At 37.8% G+C, this 23,229-nt stretch overlaps 1 protein-coding gene across 1 annotated transcript in view; it reads right to left on the bottom strand.

Annotated features, from left to right (window-relative positions):
- The window catches only part of b4galnt4b (beta-1,4-N-acetyl-galactosaminyl transferase 4b), a 96,786-nt gene that overhangs the window by 2,427 nt on the left and 71,130 nt on the right, over positions 1-23,229 (bottom strand). The window contains exons 10-20 of the mRNA XM_060859294.1: positions 22,410-22,488; positions 14,284-14,350; positions 10,592-10,735; positions 5,948-6,057; positions 5,696-5,796; positions 5,512-5,585; positions 3,978-5,196; positions 2,354-2,703; positions 1,225-1,378; positions 998-1,070; positions 750-903 (exon numbers count right to left, since the gene is read on the bottom strand). Coding sequence (XP_060715277.1) covers positions 750-903; positions 998-1,070; positions 1,225-1,378; positions 2,354-2,703; positions 3,978-5,196; positions 5,512-5,585; positions 5,696-5,796; positions 5,948-6,057; positions 10,592-10,735; positions 14,284-14,350; positions 22,410-22,488 — 2,525 coding nt within the window. The remainder of the gene's footprint in view (positions 1-749; positions 904-997; positions 1,071-1,224; positions 1,379-2,353; positions 2,704-3,977; positions 5,197-5,511; positions 5,586-5,695; positions 5,797-5,947; positions 6,058-10,591; positions 10,736-14,283; positions 14,351-22,409; positions 22,489-23,229) is intronic.

Raw genomic sequence — 23,229 nt, forward strand, 5'->3', positions numbered from 1 at the left:
CACATCAGTAAACCCTCTTCCTGTGTGGAGTGGCCCTTGGGTTGGCTACACAAACAAATCTCTTTACTTGTTGTTGTTTTTTTTTTTGCAGAGCAAAGATGATAGATTAGTCTGGTCTGACAACTATTCAGAAACAACCTAACTAGCAAGTTAGCAAACTATGTTATGTCAGAAAACTACTCCTAGCAAACACATTTTATTAGCAAGCTATTTTATGTAAGCAAACTATTGTATGTTAGCAAACAGTTTATTAGCAAAATATTTTAGCTTAGCAAAATATTTTATCTTACATTATGAAAATTATTCAGCGGTGATTTTTAAAGATTAATTAGGCACATTTAACCAGGTAGATAACTAGCTGGCTAGATAAGAATCAGAAAGTTAACAACTTAATCAAAGTGAATCAATTGACTAAATAATATCTATGATTAATTTTCGCTAGCAGACTAATTCAGAAAGAATATTTCAATCTTTGAACACACAAAAAGCAATCAAGCCCCTTAGACTAAAGATAATTATATCCAAAATTATTCACAAGAAGATGTAATGAGCCCAGTAACATGCTAGTTTGTAAATCAATGCTCAGTAATGCCAAAGTTGAACAGAAACCTCTTTTAATTCAGATTCTCTCTCCACTCCCTGTCTACTCACCTAAACAAAGCACTAGCACAAAGCAAATATTTATTTTCTGAGAAAACATTTTAATAATAAAAACGACGTTGAGAGTTTGTACACAGATGCATAGGTACCGTCTGGCTCCAGCGGTGAGCTCCCACAGTCCAGCCTCATGACGATGGGGGCGAAGGCAAGTCTGCCCTCCACACAGTGCTTCCTGATGCTCTCCAGGATGCTCATGGGGAAGTGAATATGAAGATCACACAGGAAAACGATACTGTGGCTGTCCTAAGGAGGATACAGAAATGTGACATCTACAAACGTTTACGGTAAGATCACATAGATTCGAAAAGGAAGTGTAGTCTGTATCATGTGTGCTTACTGCTATGGTGTCCACCCCCATCTGTAGTCCAGAAGATCTCTCAAAGTTTCCTTCACGTCGCAGATATTCGTACCTGCAGTCACACACACACACACACACACACACACAATATGAAAGCAGAACTCTCAATAATAAAAGGGTCTTGCAAACATAAACAACAGTATGGTTGGCTGGTTTGAGTGGAGGTTGATGTTGATGCAAGTAGGACAGATTAAGCAGGAGCTCACCTGGGCACTGTGCTCTCCCTCAGGGCCTGTTCCACATCCATGTCTTCACTCTCAAAGTCCACAATGATGATGCTAAAGTTCTCATCTTTAGTCTCTTGGTGCAGGAGCTCCATGTCAGAGATGAATTGCTGAACCCAGCGTGCCTGGTTCTTCACTGTCAAAGACAGAGCAGTCAGGTCACGCTATGCTACACTTCACAACAACAATGCCAAATTAATCTCATTATGAAAGTAACCGGTTTAACAATATTAATATTTGTATGTTTTATGTATTATTTGTTTGGAAGGAACAGAATCCTGTAGAGCCTGTACATCCAGTTCAGAGATCCCAGGACACCATCTTGGATGAACTGATTACTGGTGAGTTTTTCTTGGCAGCAACCTGATGTCCATCTTGGCAGCACTTCTAGCTTGTGATTTTTAGTCAAACTAGCCCAATTTATAGGTGAGCCAATTCAATCGTTTAACAAATGTTAATCTTCATAAAGTCCTACATTTTAAACATAGAGCTCTTTCTAAATAGCTCTTTACTTGCCAACAATTTCAGGAAATAATCAAAATTATATCTAAAAAACACAGAACAGTAAGTTAAGCATGATAGCCTCTTGACCCATATACCACAAACACATCCATTTGACTGATATTTTAAACATTTTTCCGTAAACGCACTCTGAATACAACCACAGATATTTTGTGGTCTATTCGTATCACAAAAATGTGCCAGGGATTACGGGATGGCGAGGAGAGAGAACCTGATTTGTGACACGATGAATAATTTTGTCCTGGATTGAATTTCATTCAAATTAAAAGCAGCAGATGTGGAGTGCTGACCAATTATGACAAAGTGAGACAAAGTACTGTCCGACTGAAAATAATGTCACGTCTGCTGTTGATTAATTCTCCCATCTTGGTTGCTAGGTAACTGTATAAAAAAAAAAAACAGAAAGTGAAATCCTGACATTTGTGATTAAATGATTCTTTTGTAAACCTCACTGTAGACAGCCATGTCTCATGCAGTGTGACTGGCAAGAAAATTTGAAGGCATGTGAAGCCCCAGTCGGAATGATCAATATCACACTATGAAAGGAAAAGTTCCTAATTGCAGGGCTAAGAACTTTCAGCTTCTGTACCTGGCACCACAATGTGCACCATGACGTCATGCCTCCACTGTAGCATGATAGGCTGACAGAGCAGCGGCTTTGGCCAGTGTCCTCTCCAAGATGTTGAGGGCCGAGATTGTGAACTGGAGCTGCTGCTGGTTGGTGATTTAGAGGGCACAGCGGGCACAGAAGGAGTGGTGACTTCCCTGCTCTCTATGATTTCTTCATGGCGGCTGCGCTGGTGAAGGAAGTAGATGTACTCGGACAGGCGTACCACTCTTTCCCCTGACTCCATCAGCTCCAGCTCCACTAAATAACGACTTCCCCGTGCTGGATCTCTGCGTTTCTCAACATTCACAATACAGAGGAGGGAGTAAATCCTAAGGAGAAGAGAGAGAGAGAGAGAGAGAGAGAGAGAGAGAGAGATTTAGCATTCAGTTTTCAGAAATATGTAAAAGCATAATAGAAAGCTTCCTTCATATACTGTAGCATGTTCATGAAAAAGGTTCACTGTAGAGAATCACAATACAGTGCCAGGACACTAAATAATATTTCTTCTTCTTCTTCTTTTTCTTCTTCTTCTTCTTCTTCCTCTTCTTCTTCTTATTATTATTACTACATTGTTGTTGTTGCTGGTGGTGTGAATGTAACTGAATGTTCATTCATTCATCTTTTACCGCTTATCCGAACTACCTCGGGTCACGGGGAGCCTGTGCCTATCTCAGGCGTCATCGGGCATCAAGGCAGGATACACCCTGGACGGAGTGCCAACCCATCACAGGGCACACACACTCTCATTCACTCACGCAATCACACACTACGGACACTTTTACAGAGATGCCAATCAACCTACCATGCATGTCTTTGGACCGGGGGAGGAAACCGGAGTACCCGGAGGAAACCCCCGAGGCACGGGGAGAACATGCAAACTCCACACACACAAGGCGGAGGCGGAATCGAACCCCCAACCCTGGAGGTGTGAGGCGAACGTGCTAACCACTAAGCCACCGTGCCCCCCTGAATGTTCATAATATATTTAAATAAAAATGTACAGGAAAGTGATTAAAATTGTAACTGGACTAAAGTCATCACCTATTCAAAGCACCTGGAATGTCTAAAAACCTTTTAACATATACTGCTTTTTTAGGAAAGAAAAATATCTACATTTCTAAAAGTAAAGGTTTTAATATTCAGTTATATTTATGTATAGTACATTTCCCCTGTGACTGGGACAATAAAGATCATCTAAGCTAGTCTGAAACTGTGAGACAGAAGAAGACAAAATGAAAAAGACAAAGAGAGGAAAAGGGAGAGATACATAAGAGAAAAAGATAAGTAGGAGGGAAAGCGTAAAACTAAGGAGTCAGCACTGAGCAGCAGGGCCTGCACAATTTTTGTGAAGGCGTCAGGAGATACAGTATGATTGCGCCTCTCATTACAGTAATGCTGTATTAGATGCCCTGCTAAGAGAGCCTGCTTTTGAATATTTATAAAACAAATTTCTGCTTGCATTTGTGTAACGGAGATTGTATTATCATCTAACCTATTTTTTCTGCATTGAATGTGTCCAACAGAAACAAATTTATAAACAATTCTATTGCTAGTAGTATTTCCAGTGCTAACAACACAAATGCACAAAATGAGGTACACTCACCCTCCGTTGCACTTGTTTATCCGTTCTACATACTGCGAGATCACCTCCAGTGCCTCGCTCTCGGCCAGCTGCAGATTTCCAGACACGTTGCACCTCAGGTCGTTCCAGTCCGACCTGAGCAGCTCAAAGTCCACCGGGTTTACGCTGAATGTACGCTGCCAGTTAATGGCCTCCTCAGTCCATCCAGTTCGTGGCTCGTCATCCTCGTAGCTGTATTCAGAAGTAGCGTTATCATTAAGCTCGGCACCCTCCGTCTGCTGCGACTCCTTCACCATCTCTGAAGCTTTGGTGATCCTGATCTCCACAGGTTGTCTTTTATCAGATGAGTTCGTCCCTGTAAGATCTGTGCTTGACGAAGGAAGGTCTGTTATGGTTGATGTTATGGAGGATGATGCAAAATCTTTCACTTGTTGACCAGTAGATGAGAGTAAGGAGCTTTGCCTCAGTTGTTGTATAGGTGATTTATGGTCTAAAGTTGGCCAGGAATCATGCCTTTTCATGAACTTCCACCTCGAACTAAAATCCACAAGCTTTTTGCCACTTGCGGTTTGATACAAAAAGACCCCAGGGAAGATCTCCACCGGCGGCTTCGGAGTACTTTTTGGTGGATGAGGTTTAGTGCTGTAGATTTTGCTTGACTTAACCTCTTTCTCTTGAGACTCAGGTTTGCTCAGAATGTGACTCGCCAGCATGTATAGTGGAGATCGCTGGGAATTCTTTAGGGAAGTTTTGGTAAGCCTTAGAGGAGCGAGCTTGATGCTTTGCTGCACAGGGCTTAGTCGAACCCACTTTAAAGAACGCTGTATATGTATTTGCACTGTAGCATCGTCTCCATCTTCTATATTCTCTCTGTGGTCTGTGAGAGCCTCAGAGTCTGCCTCTATAATGCTTCTATGCTGATTCAGCTTCCTGTCTTTTTCTGTCCTTCTCTGTTTATCTTCTTGTACAGTATGTTTATAGTAGCCATCATCTCTCCCATGGTCCTCTCCTTTAATCCTTCTTCTGGCTTTTTTCGGTTTGAAATGTGAGTATGCTCGTTCTTGGGTTGAAACATGACCTTTTGAGTCTCTGCCTGTTTGGTCCTTATTAGAGATTGTGCTAAATGTAAAACTTGAGAGCTGATCAGACAGGCTGGTGTTACTTGTCTTCCGAACTGGATTGTGGTTTGAATTGATTAAGTCTTCCTCTAGATCTACAATCTCTTCTTCTTCTAGAAAATCTGAAGCAAAATAAGAAAAGGGAATGCTTGAGGGTCATGAGACAAAGTTCATTGATCTGTAAATTGTACAGGACACTGAAAGAGCCAAGACACGCCTTAACTAATAGGACATCAATCTTGATGCAGCATCAGTACTGCCTTTCTGCCATCTTACTAACACACTTTAGCACATAAGCACAATCACCCTTTTTTTTTTTTTTTTAGCAATTATCACAAACACAGCTGTGATATCCTCGTCTCTGACAATGCTGAGATTTGTCTATACCAAAAAAAGCCAACTGTTAAATGCTCTCTTCATAGTATGTCACAACACACCATCAGGATTTGGAAAGAAAAGAGGCCTGTCGTCATTCTCTTCATCCATCTTCATGTATTTATAAAAGCCAAACCTGTTTAGACAGAGTACAAGGTGAAACTTTTTAATATCAGTCACAACTTAAAGACGATGTTAAAAGTAATATAATACGATGTAATGAATCTGTTAAATGGTCAGCCATACTTTTCCAGGTACACTGGAGATTCCCTGTAGAAGCATTTGTTCTCTCTTTCCATATGTGTGAGTCTGGTGAAATCGTTTGGATAGACGTAGGACAGATACACCTAAAAGAATGATTAGGGGGAAAAAACCTTGTTTGTAACATTAATAATGTCCAATGGGGGCAGTGTTTTCTGACTGTAACAAAAATCTGCATCAGAACATATAGAATATTTGAAATAACTCCAGCTCATATGGCGCGTCAGATTTACTCACAAACTGCAGACCCTGGTAGCGTGCGATGGGGAAATCTCTCACTACATAAGTTGGAGAGTAAACACAAGATGGCAGCACCTTCTCCAACCTGGACTGATCCATCATGGGAACTAAGACAGGATAAAATATATTAAAGTTAATTCAGTAAACCCTAATGTTAAATACAGCATGCTCAGCTGCTGCACACTGCTGTAACAATGCTACAAATTGTTATAGCAAAGCTTTATTTAAGTAATTCATGAATATACGGTTTTACTGAATTGCTGGTGTTTTCAGAAAAAAGTGTCATTTAAACTAATTGAACTGTAATCTGGATCAACATCACCTACATCCTTTATATATGAAGACAGGAAAACAATCTAGTTTTAGTTTAAGTATTAAATATAAAGGTTAAAGAAGAACACATTTTCATAATGTTTGTATGCAAATATGTACCATCAGCAGTTTTGGAGTAAATTCAACAGTGTAAATATGTTAATATTAAATATAATATTAAAAAAATAAAAATAAATAAATAAATAAATAAATAAATAAATAAATAAATAAATAAATAAATAAAATCTAATGGATCAGAATTAGTATCAGTATATTCAGGTAAGTTGGTTATAATAAATAGATCATTTGTGAATAATTTTGATAATTACATTTGTACATACAGGAATCTCTTAAATTTGAATATAGATGATAGGGTTTAGCATCCATGTGTAGTTTGTAAGTGTTAATCAGAATGATGAGACATGGATTTGTATCAGCTCGTTAGTCCTTCAGTTGACTATTATCTGTATTTGCATACCAGAAACATCTAGAAACTTCCAGCTTTCTAGAAACCAGTGCACTACATCTCATACAAAAGCACTTATGTTATATTTACTGAAATGTTATCTTTTGATTTTCCATTTTAAACGTCTTTCCCTCCTCAAATCTGGTTAGCCTGCTGAATGCTCTCCTTATATTTGCCTCACTATCGCAACAACAGTGTAATTTATGTAAATATAAACATATAACATGCAAATACAGGACTAGTGGGTGGGAGCTGAAGCCCATGCAGCAAAATCTGATTCATCATTGCGCTCAAATGACCGCTTCATGTATCAGACGCAGACTTGTTCATACTTCATACTGTACGTCATGTCTTGCACTCAAATCACTGCTCGTTTCTGCACAATTTAATTGAAAAATAAGGGCAATTATCTTGAGAATATTATAACCTGGGTGTAAATCAGTGAAATAAACATGCTAAAAGGTTTGAATCAGAAATAAGAAAAGGTTTTTAATCAATGTCTTTCTTCTGTCATCTTTTTTTGCACTCCGACATGAGCACATGGTGCCAGAAAATAAGATTTTACACACACTGGCTTTTATTCATCAAATCTTCATTTTCTTATCGTAAAATCAGCACTTATATCTGTGTGTAAATTTTAGAATACCCATTATCATCCTAACAATATAATGAGGTTTATTGTCAACAGGGAATTAATCAATTTTGACAAATATGTTTCAATTAATTTATTCATTAATTAATCATTCAGTTTAGAAAAAGCTTCATTTGTATGTAAAGAGCACCATACAGAGCTTTCTAAGAAGTGTGGAGATTTGTTTTTCTTTAAATATAATTTTTTTTAACCAACTCTATAACACTTATATAACTACAGGTGATGGAAAACCTAAGCTAAAGTAGCATAACTGTCTTTTTATTTGTAGAAACTCTGAAAAAAAACTCTCTTTTTTTCAACTCTGAGCCTTATTCCCTAATAGATTTCCTGATTTAACATGTTCTTTAGGTTGTCCATTTTTGATCCGGTTTTGCTGCGCTGTTCTGTTCGTTTGATCGATTTGACCGATTTTCCGATTACAAATCTGCCTGCTGATGTGGAATTTAATAGACATGCTTGCTATTACATCAACCTGCCTGCAACTTCTGACAATCTTCATTGAATCTTGTTTAGCCTGCTGCATGATTTTCCTTTATTCCTTTTACCTATTGCAACAGCTCCATAAATTAAAGCATGTTTCATGTAAATGATTCACAGTGTGTGTCTGAGGGTTGCATATGCAAATGAAAGGGAAATAAGGAACTAGTGAATGGCAGCCTTATTCCATTCAGATAAAACAAATACATTTTTAGTTTGCATTCAAAGTGCCACCTGTTTTGATGTCATTCATCAATCCATGTGCTTTTGTCATACTGTAAGGGCTGAATAAGGGCAATCAGGTGCATTCTAAAACTTTAGTTTTGGTTTTACCTTAAAAAAAGGTGACTCAAGACACAATAATAATTAGTACAGAAAGATGAAAGTGAAATCAGTACAAACATGATAAAGTATTATAATTATACTGTATTAATTATACACGCATGCACGAAGCCATATCCCACAGCCAAGCCTGGATTAGTATGTAGTCAGACACAGATAATCTCAGTGTATAGGCTCCATCATCTACAGGTTAAAATAAATCTGACTCAGACTGCTAGAGTTAGTATGCAGACTTGCAGTCATGATCATGTAAATCAGCACCAAAGCAAACCATCATGCATAAGACACAGTGTGTCCACTGATGAAACAGAAATAAAAATTCAGCAAGGACAGTGTGCAACCTGTCATATAGAAAGGTTACCTGCTTGTCAACAGTGATCACAAACACTCATACAGGTATACAACAGAGTCCAAATATCTGAATCCTAATAAACACTTTCAATTTCTCATTCATTAATAACAGAACCAGTTCAAATAATCAGTTTTCAGTAATATTCAACATCAATGTGTCATTTACTGCCAACAAACAGTGTGATAATGCTGAAATCACTGAGGACCTTACAATCATACAATCCAGTTTCAGGAATTCAGATGTTAAAGTGTTAGACATAATAAAGATAAAGACAAACCGCTTTTTTTCACAAATTACTTCATTCTAATGTGTGAATCGGTTCCACATGATTGAATTGTCTATCATTAACACAATTAATTATTTTGTACATACAACATAATTTGCAACTGTATTATCAAAGCATAGTAAAATAAAATAGTTTACACCTGAGCTAAAATAGCTAAAAAAATAGCTAAAATAATCAGATCTTCCTCCTGTGCTTAGAATCAAACCAACACACTGGTGTTTTACAACAGATCCATAACTGCTATTCTACTAAGAGTAGTTTAAAGTGGCTAAATTTAAATATTATAATTGTAGTTCCTATAGGAAACAAGACTGAAATCGTGTTTTATTTATAAACGTCTAATATTTTGTTGTTTACTAAATGTAACATTTTATCTTAAATCTTTTTTTAGTGTATAATTTGTTTTTCATCCATTTGTTGTGTTAGCGAAGAGCTAATAGCAAAGTTGTCACCTTGTGACTGTGAGCTCACACTTACAATCTAAAATAGGCCAGAATTATGCGAAGTGCATCGCCTTTTTCATTCGTGTCTTGTGAAGTAGTTGAGGAGGTGCATTGTATTATTCTTAAAACCAGCACTGTCTCAGTGAGTGTGTTAAAGGTAGTGCTGATGGGTGATGATAGTTCTAACATTTTACTCATGGCCATGATTGAATGTATAACCGCAAGACACATGGCCTCTTTAGGTCCACAGGAAGTCTACAAATGGTGCTCTGGTGCTTCATGGCTGCATTGAAGAATGAAGCAGATGTGACTGCAAAGAGCAATGGAAAGCAACTGAGTGCTTTCACCATGTTGCAGCAGCAAGAATAAAAGCAGAAGAAGATACACTGGATGCTCTGGGGACCACATCGTGCCACCACGACAGCCCAGAACATGAAGACAGTTTCGTCCCAGAACATGCTGTGATCAACGAAAGATTTTGAAACGGCCAGCTTTGGTTCTGACATAATGGAGTCGATAGATTGTCCTTCCTTCTGCATACAGAACACTGGAGTCTGATACCTACAGACTACTACAATGGCCACAGAATATTGTTACCCTTTTGACTATACCTACTACAGAAATGCATCCTTTACTCAGAAAACAAACAAAAGATGTAGTATGTAGACCTCAAAGTCTGAATATTTAAGATAGGAGACAATTTTTTCCCGGATTTAGCTCTGAAAGACTTCTGAAAATGTTTTCTTTGAAAATACAAGATTGGGGCTATAGCCATAGATCTGAAGGACAGATCAGATGCTAACAATTACACACAATTAGCATCATACTGAAACTGAAGCCAAGTAACACATTTCCCATTAAAATATCCCTCTTTAACAACCTGATGTACAACTACCAGAAATTAAATTATGAAGTAATTCTCCATAAATCATTTTTATACAGAACAACGAACTGAAGTTTTTACAGAAATATACTTTTAATTCAAAATGATTGACAGCATGATTCTGTAAAACTTAATTTCATTTTGTATGGTTTCTACATTGAACTGCTCTGTTTTGTCTGGATTTGAAGTATATGTAAGTTTAAACCAGACAAAATATAAACAAAAGCCTGAAATTAACTAGCTGCAGTATAGACAGTATAACAATATTACTAATTGGCTTGCTAAGGTATATTTGACATAATTTGATTATTTAAAAAACATTTTTCAAAAAAATCTACACACACAATCACACACACACACACACACACACACACACACACACACACACACACACACACACACACACACACAAACACAAGAGTACCCACTCTTGTAGAATGTGTCGCGTGGGTCTGGTCTGAGCATGTCTGCAGCATGTGTGTGTGAACTGTGGACCTCCTGCAGAGTGTGTGTGTAGCTGGCCAAGCTCTGAGGGATGTGTTTCACACTGTTCATCTTCAGACTGGACTCGTCTGAGGTGAGAGAGAACGAGAGAGAAAAGTGAGAAAAGGGTCATGCAGTCAACGTCACACACATGAGCAACAGCTTGGGGGATGAAAGATGACAGTGTAGGTCACTGAGATCAACTCAAGCAAGAACTGGGAGAAAGGCAACCATAATACTGCACTTACTACAAACTGTCAGGATCTATCATGTCTTGTCGTGCAGATAAATGTAATACTGTATATAAAGGCAGACACAGTACGCAAGTATGGGCTAATATTTTTGAGTGCATCCAAGGACTGGAATTAAGGAAATGCTAAGAGAAATCACAGGCCAATCATTAACCAAAGAAGTCATTAGAAACACTGCACATCCAGGAGAAAAACTGAGAAAAACTTTCTCAGTCTTGCAATGTGAGATAATAACAGAGTGGTGATACAGGCAATAAGACAGCAATGAGGAGAAAAAGAAAAATGAGGGAGGATATGAGCAAGCACTCTGTGTGATCAATGGACCAAATTTCATATATCATATGGGAATTAACACAATCAGATCAAAAGAGACTTCACTTGAGCATAGAAAGTCAGAAACATGATAACTGCATTTTCAGTAATTCAGTTAAGTTTTGGGGTTTTTAGGATTTTTTACTGCCTGTGTATCATAGTGAAACTGGTTTCGCTACACATGATGCTGGGAGTTAATGTATAGTAGTGAAAAGTTGCACAGCTATGTGTGTGTGAGAGATTTTTCTGCTTTAGAATTATATCAGTGTGTCATGACAAGGTTGGAATCGGTGTCAAACTCCAGTTCCCACACAAACATGTCCACTGTGTACTCCAGTTCCCAGCTCCCACACTTACTGTCACATTCCCAGTCACCCAATTACTGGTTCCATACACCTGGAGTCATGTAATGTTCAATTTATCTATCTTATGTGCCAGGTCTTGTTCATTGTGTCTGATTACCCAGGTCTTGTTATTGCTTCATATTGGATACTGCTTCATATCATGTCTATTTTTTAATCAACTGGCATTCTGTTTATTTCTGATTATACCTTTGCTTTATAATCTGTCTACCAGATTTTGTAATAAAATATTTCACCTGCATCCGCATTCATCTCAGCCACCTGACACAGTGCTATACATTGCTAAATACACACAATACTTTATAACATACAAATATAAAGAATTTACTAAAATACACTAATTATATTTGGTTTTCATTGGGGAAAACCTGATATTGTAAATTTCACACATTTTCTTTGGTATTTTATTTGTTTTACATTTTTGTCTATTAATTGCATTCTCATTTTGATGCCAATTTTGTTGTTGTGTTATAAAAAAAAAGTGTTTCCCTCACTGAACTCCACAGCATGAGTGCCTATAGCACTATGGGACACACACACACACACACACACACTCATTTATAAAGTATTTTTTCTGCTAACACTACTTTCACAAGTGTCTGTCTGACTGGGCAGTAATGAAAACACACTTTAATTAGACATATTGATCAGATGTGGACTGTATGTTTTGTGTGTGTCTGTGTGTTTGTGATCTTGTACTGTATACTGGAATTGTAAATGAAGAAGATAAAGAGACAGAGAAAGAGACCTAGACATTTCCGTGATGTTTGACAGCTGACAGCACTATAGTACATAATGCAGTAGCCGTATGTATCACTCTCAGCATATTAACTGCTCACACACATATATGCACACCCAGCTGTTTGAGTGAGTGTGTGTATGTGTGTGTGTGTGTGCTATCTCTTCATTAAGTTTTATCTTGCAGCTTTATGTGAACTCTCACAAGTGTCTGTTTGACTGGCCAGTGGTGAAACACACTTTAATTAGTTGCATCGATTGGCTCAAGTTTGCAAGTGTGTGTGTGTTTAAATGTGTGTGGGTTTTCTGTGTGTTCCTCTCTGACAGAGTAGTCTGGGTGATTAATGATTGGGACAGCGTATTATACTTTGCACTGTATTCTCTGGGTGAACGGGGGCGGCCAGGCTGTGTTCTCTAATGTACGTCCCTCTCTCCCTCAGCTTGTTAACTATAGCAAGGATTAAAAGGAAAAAGCGCTTTAGCCTAAAAATTTATAAATGAAGCAAAAGCTATAACGTGGGCAGACACACTTCGTGGTAAAAGCATGTGTGAATGAATGTCCCTTTCCTTGCCAATGGAGGCTAATATAAGGGGCTGTGGGTGCAAACATGTGTGAATGCAGATAAGAGAAAGTGGAAGGACATGAAAGCAACCCAACTGGGTGATTACCATTGAAAGTGATTGCAGGTGCTATGAAATTAGAGATTCAAATCATGACATTGTTTGTCTCATTGATTTTTGTGAGTTGAATTTCTCCACAGAAAGATTTGTTTAGAGAATTTAATTTATTTATTAATTAAATTGAATTTATTTAGGATTTATTTTTTTGAATCTGAACTTCTCAACTCTGAAAATCTCAAAAAAAAAAAAATCTCAACTCTGGGGGAAAAATTAATACAGAACGTAAATTAGCATTTGTTTTGCTACTGTGAATATGTAAAATCCCCTGTTTTGTTATTTAGATTGTGTTGGAATTGTGTTGGAAGTATAACAGAAAACAGAAACAAATGTGATATTTTTAATTGGGAGATATGGTTTGATTAAATTGGTAGTTATGAATAACTTTCAGACAGATATAAATAAACATTGGTAGCATACTTTTTGGACTATGGCTCCATTGGCTTCAGTGACAAGTCTTTTGGGATATGTCTCTAGGAGCTTTGCATATCCGCATCCTGGATTTTCCATCAGTCAGAGTTCTGCTCTTTGACTAGGATATTCTAACACATTCAGGTTCTTAGAATTGAACCACTACAGTGTTGCTTTGGCCATCTACATATCTCTTGTAACCAATCTGGAACTGATTTTCTTGCAGCATTACCCTGACCACTTTCCCAGTCCTGGTTGATGTTGAGTCAAAGCTTCACAACATGATGCTATCAACACCATGCTTCATCATGATTCTTTTCTTTCCTTTTTTTGTTATCCCTATTACTATGGATGTCACCATATCAAAATAATGGCATGTATAATGAGATGTATAATGTACAGCCTGAGCTGGTGGGATGTTTGTAAAGATTTCATCTACTTGCAGGATGGAAAGCTACTACTGGAATACAAAAAGTTCCAGGGTTATTACTAATTCTCTTTGTGTTAGCTTTGACACTTCATTTACATTGCACATCTATTTCAAAATTAAAGATAACGTAGTTCCTGACTGACATAAAGCCTTCTTATGCTGCCCTTATTGTATAATCCTGACTTTAGCCACAAAATGTCACCATATCATGAATCACAGCATTATAAAAAAAATGAAGGAATACTGACATTTTGAAGTAAATCCCTCCAGAAGTGCATTTGAATGACAAATAGTTACATGACAATTTCTTTCTATTTAGCTACTGCATATACCAGTGAGTATAGTATACAGTTTTTGGTGGAATATGTCATACAAGTATGGCATTTAGAACACAGCTAAGGCACTGATATATCTCAGCGTCTGTGGCTCCATTTGAAAAATGAAGATGTAATTACCCGTATACAAGGAGATGTAGGCTGAGTCTATGACATCATACTTCAAGCCAGGCAGAAAGGGTCTCCACTGAAAGAGAAAAGGAAAGTAGGAGAAGCTGATGAGAAGACAGAAATGTCTGGGGTCCATTATTGCTTAAGTCCATGAGGTGATCAGCGATGGCTCTGCCACTTTAAAATAGCTGTTGGATAGACAGGCTGCAATTCTTCTAAAGAGGACATGCAATTACTACATCACATCTTCTTAGCCCTGCCGTGATTGCACAAGACAGGTCATTTACCAGAACAAAAAACTCTAATTACACTGCCACAAGATGTAGCCTTCACATACACATACAGAAACAGACACACTCTTACTCAGACAAACGTCTTTAACATTTCTATTAGTATTACGCTTCCTTTAATGCATTGTAATGGATGTGATATAATGAGACTACTGAAAAAGAAGTGAAAAAATAAGTAAAGATAGTCTTACAAACTGTTAACGCTTCGCTCGTCACACACTCAATGGTTTTAGGACTTTAACCTAAATACTATAAAACTTGCTAGATATTTGGACTGGCTATGCTAAATTGCTAGTAGGTGCAAATATAAATACGTGTGTATGCATAATGCCATGTATTCCCATCTAATTTCCAGGGTTCCTGGGATATGATTTAAATCCTCTGCGAGACTCACCAGGATAAAGTGTTTCTTGATGATGGTTGAATATATGCAAAGATAATGCAAACATTCAGCCATCATCAGAAGCACTTCATGGCTCTCATAGAGGCCAAAACTATGGCACTTCCTACTATATACAATTTTAATCCAAATTTCCATCATATAGATATCAAGATAGATATAAATATTTCCCTTTAGTGTCATAGTCACAAAGGTGACAAGCACCAGTTTTGCTCTAGTTCTGTCTCTGGCCTATTCTGTTATTGGTTTGTTGCCTTTTTGCATTCACCTGTTCAGTCTTAGTCCATGATTTATTTGTCTGTGTCTATCTATCTTGTCCCTGTTGTGTTATAGTTGGAGCTTTTTGTAGCAAATCAGGTCCTTGCATAAGGTGTCCAGGTTTTTCTTATTGCACTTTATAATAGAAATCTAGTGAGAAGAAACTTACCACTGTAAACCATGGTGATGTCAATAACAACCATAGTCAACATAGGATACCATAGTGTAACTGTGGTCAAATAGATATGTAATAAAAAAGTGTTCCCATAGTTAAAATAACAACCATGCTATAAAAAAAACATAGCAAACAATAACTCATAAATAACTATCATTTATTTCAAATGAAGAAATGCTGAATAAAAGCTACTACATATTCAAATGGTATAACAGTGTTGTTTATCGCTCCACTACACAGACATATGCATGCACTTTCACCCCCATATGGTTCGGTATATTCAGTATTCCCTCCACACTTCTGCCTATACATTTCAAGGTCAGTTGTGCCTTTCGGGAAACGATGATGTGCTACTACTGCACAATGGCAGGATCTGGGATACACATACTGATACAAATCTGCATATACTGTAGTGCTAAGTTGTCTAACTATCGCAAATTTTGCACACGTATGGTGTAACAACAGACAATGGTGATGTTATTGCGTCATCAGATGTTACACCATACGTGTAGGTGAAGTCCTGAATTCACGCTATTGTATGTTGAGCTGTTATAAGAAGTGGTTCAGTATTAAGAAGTGTGTAACTTACAGTAGGATATCCCTTAAAAAGGTAATGGGTCTGGAACAGGTAATGGGTTTAAGAAAGAAAAAACTAATGCAAATTAGAGAAAAAGAATCTCAAACTGGTGTCATAAATAATACCCTGAGACATCAGGGATGGATAGAGTTAGTGTATTAAAGGAAAGATAGGAGAGGAGCCTAAAGACTACTTATTGTAATCTTGATTGTTTCAAATAATATCGGACAAATCGGAACGCTGGTAGGAAGCCTACAAATATGCCAATCCACAGCATGCACAGCATGTGTGCTTTCTTGTCTCTGCATGCATTGCTTCAGCAACAGTCTCATTTCATCATTCGCTGCTTTCCTGGGTCTCTCTCTCTCAATCTCTCTCTCTCACACTCTTTCTGAATGAAGTGGCTTCAGACAAGTTCTAATATTATGTTATTATGTTGAACACCTGCAATTGTCCTAATGAAGCTCACTAGATAGATCCTACCAAATAAATTCTGGTGATGTTACTTTAGACGTGAATTATATAAGTTGTTGACCAACAAAAGACCTGACAATCGTTTCAAATATGAGCTGCAGAACCACTGACATGAATGACAAACACACAGAACACAAACATTCATGGTAAAAGAAACAGGAACATTTTCCATAAGAATTCAGTAGCTACTGTTGGTGGATGCCATGTAAAAAAAAAAAAAAAAGATATATTCACATGCTGCACTACTAATTCAGGACTTTGATGAATAAATGATTTCCCTTGTTCACCATGCCTAATTAAGGGCTTTCTTTCTTAAAAAAAAAAATTTTTTTGAATATATTTTTGGCAAGAGACAGAGAGTTCAAGTAAAGCCCCCGATGATTAACGTACTTGTAGAGAAAGGCTCCAAATTCTCCTCTGACAGTGAAACTTTATGAATTTATTCATGCCACATGTCTTTGAACCAACCCCTACAAGGCATCGACAATTTTTAATGGAGACAAAATAGACCTAAAGCAGAAACACTTCTAGCTTTGCTTTTTGCTCTGAACTCTGAGGTGCATGTGCCACAGCGTTTAGCCTTTTTCCTTACTAGAGAAAGTGAATAATTTGTTCTGAGAGCTGGGGTCCTACAGACATTTTGTGAGGATCATCTCGGTGTTGTTTATTCTCTGTGGGAAGCAAATAACCTGAGTTTCTCTGAGCTGCTCAGAAGGCTATCGGCAGTTGTTCACTATTTTATTTTTGAGTTTTTTTGCACTGACACTTTAACTCTGGACTGTCACTTTAACTCTGGACTGTCACTTTAACTCTGGACTTGCACAGCACAGTACCACTTTATACACTTTATACACACCATACTGCACATGGACACTTTAAGGACAATAATTAAAAACCATACGCATTTATATATATTTATGTATATGTATATACATTATTTTTCACTTATATTTTCATATTTTATATAGTTTCTTTTTATATAGTTTATACTTTTTTATTTATCTACCTCCTTTTGGTTATATTTTTTATCCCAAATTGCATTCCTTATGTCTGAATACCGGACAGATGCAAAAAGCATTTCACTGCATGTCGTACTCTGTATGTATGTGTATGTGACAAATAAAATTCGATTTGATTTGATTTAGTTAAGTGATTTGAAGTCACGAACTCTCAAAACAGACATACAGTGTTCGAAAAAATGGGAAATCTTAAATCACACATTGGATCATAATAAATGAAATAAAGTTGAAACCCTTTACTTATAAACATTGTGTAATTTGTTGAGAACAAAATGATGTGACAGTGGTCACTGAAAACCAAAATCATCAACCCACTGAAGGCTGGGTTATAAATCACACTGAAAATTAAGGCAAAATTAAAAAAATAAAATGGCAGGAATTTCATCACAGCAGCTCTTAATGTAAGTCAATAGTGTTTCTGGCTCCCACATGCCTGTATGCACTCCTAACAACATCTGGGCATGCTCCTGATGAGGTGGCTGGATCAGGGCATCAGTGAGCTCCTGGAGATCTGTGGTGCTACTTGATGTCCCAGAGTGAACGTCTTGGGATCATCAGGGCCAATCAAAGGCATCAATGCCTTTGTCATCCAGAAACTGTCTTCACATTCTGGCCACATGAGCCCAGGCACTGTCATACTCCAGGAGGAACCTAGGGCATCGTGCACCAGCTTAAGTTATGACAATAGCTCCAAGGATTTCATTCTGGTACCTAACAGCAGTAAAGGTACTGTTTGCTAGCACGTGGAGGTTTGTGTGGCTCTCAAAGGATTTTCCTCCCCAGACCATCATTGACACTCTGCCATACTGGTCATACTAAATGATGTTGCAGGCAGCAGAATGTTCCAGCCTCTCTAGACTCTTTCATTTCTGCCACATGAGCTAAGTGCTGCTATCATAACTGTAGAGAATGTGCCAATTCTGGTGCTCTCTGGCAAACGCCAATCAAGCTGCATGGTGCACAGGTCCCAGTAGAGGATGTCGGGCCCTCCTGTTACCCTCACATAACTGTTATGACAGTTTGTTCAGAAACCTGCACACCAGTAGCTTGCTAGAGGTCATTTTGTAGGGCTCTGGCAGTGCTCATCCTGTTCCTTTTCACACAGTGAAGCAGAAACCAATCCCTCTGATGGGTTGTTGCACTTTTACAGCCCTGTCCAGCTCTCCTCATGTAAAGCCCCATCTCCTGATATTTCCCTGATATCCTCTGTCCTGGACCACCTAATTGGGTTGCAGGTACAAAACAAGACCCTAACAAAACACAAAACTGGATACCAATCAGTCATATACTGTTTTATTAATTGTCCCCCCAACAAGCTAGTTTATTTAAAGAATGTTCACTTTTATAATTGCATTACAAAGCCCTTGAAACTGGAGTCTGAGGTCACTGACTGTAACTAATTCACTACAGCTTTGACTTAATGCTGTCACACTTGTACTGTGTTTGAGAAACACTCAGAGAGAAGAGCACAGGCTGTGTTTTACTTTATGATTAATAATTCATCAAAGACAGACTATTGCAGAGTGCTTAAGTGAGCCGTGTGTATACAGATGAGCTCTTTTCTACCTGATGGGTACCTGGGGAAACATGAACAGCAGGAGGAAGGCTGATCACTTCAACCGTTACACACCCTCATGTCCTTTCAATCTATATACTTCAGTTATGTGCTTATCTCTCTCCTATTTTTTAGGCGTCTTTAAAATCCAGCAAAAAAAAACACTATAAAAGGACATTAATTTTTTTTCTCTTTCCATTAGTCAGTAAACTGCTGTATGGAGGAAAGCTTGTAAGTCACAATGTCATAGCATCTCTTATTGGTTCAGTAATAAACATAGCAAAATTATGGACTTTCATGTCACTAAATCTAAGGAAACTTTAGTGGAAAACCTTCTATACTGAAGAAACAAAGCTTGTTGACTTTACTTACTTCAAAGGTGTACAGTACGTCATCTACGTGATTGAACTTAGTAACATTAACACAATTTGTTTTTAAAAGTCTGATATGATTCGAGTGTAGATTTGACTCAGACCTGAGCTGAATCAAACCATCAAAGCTATTGTTTTGCGACAGTTACATTACCACTGTACTATTCTACTGTCTGCATTTTAATTGTCTAAATTTATGACTATACTGTAGTTCCACAGTACTATACTTCCATTTGGCACTAACATCCTCGTGAGATTTCACTATTAACTGTTTTTTAGTTAATACTGCATGAATTGATCATCCTCACTCTACATTATTCAATCTAGTAATAAAGAAACTTGTTTTAAATAAGTTTAGTATAAGCAATAAAATCAGGTTTTGTTAAGAATTGTACAATTTTATAAAAACTATGCACAATTGTTTCACTTCACAAGATTATATTTGATATATGAACATAGCATATTTACTATAATATATAGAATATTTAATTACGTTACACTACAAACATGCTATATGAGCTATAGAATTCTTTTACTATTTTTAATGAAGACAACCATGCATATACTTGATGATGGGATTCATTTTGTCTTCGAAACATTTCCCAGTGTTATAATAATGCTACCATTCTCTGTAGACTGGGAACTTTCATGAATATGTAATTAGGTGTTTATTTTGGATTTCATGAATACATTACTGTATGTAGATATCAGTCATATAAATCCTTATCTTCTATTTGTTTGTTATGGGTACAATTCCATCTCCTCTCCTCCGATTTTTTATGTGGTAATTTCATTACAGTTTTCATTCCATTCCAATGTTCACTCTCGGTCAAACTCCCTCGTAAAAGCACATAGGTATGTTGTTATGCTGACCATAATCATGCTATTTAAAATCAAATACGCAGTGTCAGTATCAATAAACACTTTTATTATACCAAGAGCAAGATTTATTATAAAGCATGCATAGCGAATTCATGAGGCCTTATTTCTATAAACATGTCCACTGTAAATGTGTATTCACTGACATTTTTGGTACTGGCAAGGAGCAGCATTTTCAGCTAAGGCCATTACTTTTTGTAGCATTTTGTAGCTTTAAATCAAAAACCGGCTGCTGAATTTTTTCTTTTTTTTTCTTTTTTTTTATTCAGACCCTACATTGCCTCCATTCTGCAACTTGTCACTGGTTTAGGCTTTGCTTTACATAATGCATTTCCAAAATGACAGAAAAAACAGGGACAGACCTAGACAAAGAAGGCACATTGGATAGAAATGGAGGGAGAAGGAGACAACGAAATGATGCTATTATAGGATAAAGACAGAAGAAGCTGAGTGGTTCATAAACCATTCATCCTGGTTATTTCACAGCTTGTGGTGATAAATATTATATTAAGATGCAGAAGACTCACAAGAGTATTACAGTGATGTAACATTGAATTTTTGGGGAACATATCATAAATTCATTAGCTAGTTCAAGAAAAGATTAAGTGTGCTTCTCACTGCCATGTTTTGGAGACCTGGAAACAGTGGTCGCTAACATCAAGTAAGACGTATGGGTAGTTAGCATGCTATTTATGTGTATCAATACAAAGGTAAACAAAATAAAATGACATTATCATGTAACACAGTGAGATATAAAATCAAATGTAGAAGATATTAAATCGAGTCTGCTTAGCGACTTTATTTTATCTTTATATGTTTAATAACAGGGGGGCACGGTGGCTTAGTGGTTAGCACGTTCGCCTCACACCTCCAGGGTCGGGGTTCGATTCCCACCTCCGCCTTGTGTGTGTGGAGTTTGCATGTTCTCCCCGTGCCTCGGGGGTTTCCTCCGGGTACTCCGGTTTCCTCCCCTGGTCCAAAGACATGCATGGTAGGTTGATTGGCATCTCTGGAAAAATTGTCCCTAGTGTGTGATTGCGTGAGTGAATGAGTGTGTGTGTGTGCCCTGTGATGGGTTGGCACTCCGTCCAGGGTGTATCCTGCCTTGATGCCCAATGACGCCTGAGATAGGCACAGGCTCCCCGTGACCCGAGGTAGTTCGGATAAGTGGTAGAAGATGAATGAATGAATGTTTAATAACAAGACAACTGCAAGTTGTGCTAAAATTAGAGATACTGTGTTTCCATGTATTTATATGTTCTGAATCTGAAATGATTCTCTGTCACCTATTCATGCAAAGTAACTTGTTTGTTTAGGCCCCTAGTGCTGTAGATGCATTTATATAAACAAAATAGCGATGATATCAACAAAAGCTACATGTCTTCGTTCAAAGTAATAAACTGTCCATCTGTAGCTGAAATTTGATCTGATCTTGGCACTTTTTGGCACACTCAGTAAGTGAACTCCTGATGTAACACCGCCAAGTATTTGGGACATCACAAATCAGATGAAAGTTACACAAATTACCATGAAATTTGTGTTCCAATAAGGCAAAAAAAAAAAAAAAAAGTTGTCCAGAAGAAACAATGGGTTTATTGTAGGTTTAGATTATACAGCAATTTGGTGATATTTATTTTAAATGTTGGCACATGTCTGTGCCGTAAGTGAATAGTCATTGGTTTGAATATAAACTCAAATTTTGGTACGGTATGTTTTATACGGAATTAGTTAAAAAAAGAAACAGGACATGACCCTGTTTTGCTTCTGAACAAACATAATATGCCTAGTAATTATCAGTAGTCATGCAGGAGGTGGGATTAGGAACATGTACCTTGTGCTTAAGACCCAGCATCAAGGTGAGTCTCATCACCGTTTAATACTAAACACAGCCTCCAAACCAAGTAAACGTCAATAAGGAGAAGGATTAGATTTTTTTGATTCTTGAACCTACAAATTAAAAACTAATACCCAGAACATGAAATCAACCTGTCCTTGGAGCCCAGGAAGCCCAAGCTAGTGATTTATCAAACTATGTTCCTACATCTGGATTAGCCCTGGAAGCATTATTAAGCTAAGCCAGGGTTAATCTTTTTGGGTCCAAACCAGACTTATGTCAGTTTTGCACTGCAAAACTTACCCCAACTTCAACATGGTCTGAGCCCTTGTCATCCTGCTTGTGTAAAATTTCAAAGTAGTACCGCCTAGAGGCCATCAAGCTGTGAAAGGAAGAAGAGAAAGAAAGGACACAGGAAACACAGCATCAGTATAGAAAAGAAATGGAAAGGGGGAGTCAGATAGTTAAGGAGAAAGAGGACAGTGCGGCTCTAGTGCCGTAAGAGAACACATGCTGGGTTAAGTACTCTGTCAGGTACAGTGTCTACAGGGAGCTATGACATAAAATATAGTGGCACAACCATCTGCTTGCTGCCCCGTTTCCTCACTGGGCCTGGGAAATCTAGGGTATGGCTAGGTATTCATATTTTTATATCCATTTTTGTAGCACAGTTACTAATAGAACAAAATGCAAAAGAACAGCAATGCACTGATCTGAAAGAATAATGCAAACTAGAAAGCTGTGCTAGAACGTAAATCCATTCCCATTCACTACTGCATGCCCATCCATCTCTGCAGAGATCCCAACCCTGTCCACCCCAACCCTGTCTTGTTGTAATCAGAAACAATCTGCTTTATCCCTGACCATCCCATATTCATAGACCAATCCCCAGATACCCTAAAACCATTTCCAACCCAACCTACATTACCTTATCAATCTGTCTCCCTATCCACAGGTGCAATTTCTAACCCAATCCCTGCATCATCTGAAGCCCTTCCCAAGCCCAGTTTGGTCTCAACCCCACTCCCATGTGCCATCAACAATGTCTGCACCACATCCCTCAGTGCCCCACCACAGTTCCCTCATCACTGTGAAACCAATTCCAAAATTCTCAAACTTCATC

This window comes from Tachysurus vachellii, chromosome 23 (assembly GCF_030014155.1).
Source record: "Tachysurus vachellii isolate PV-2020 chromosome 23, HZAU_Pvac_v1, whole genome shotgun sequence".
NCBI lineage: Eukaryota > Metazoa > Chordata > Actinopteri > Siluriformes > Bagridae > Tachysurus > Tachysurus vachellii.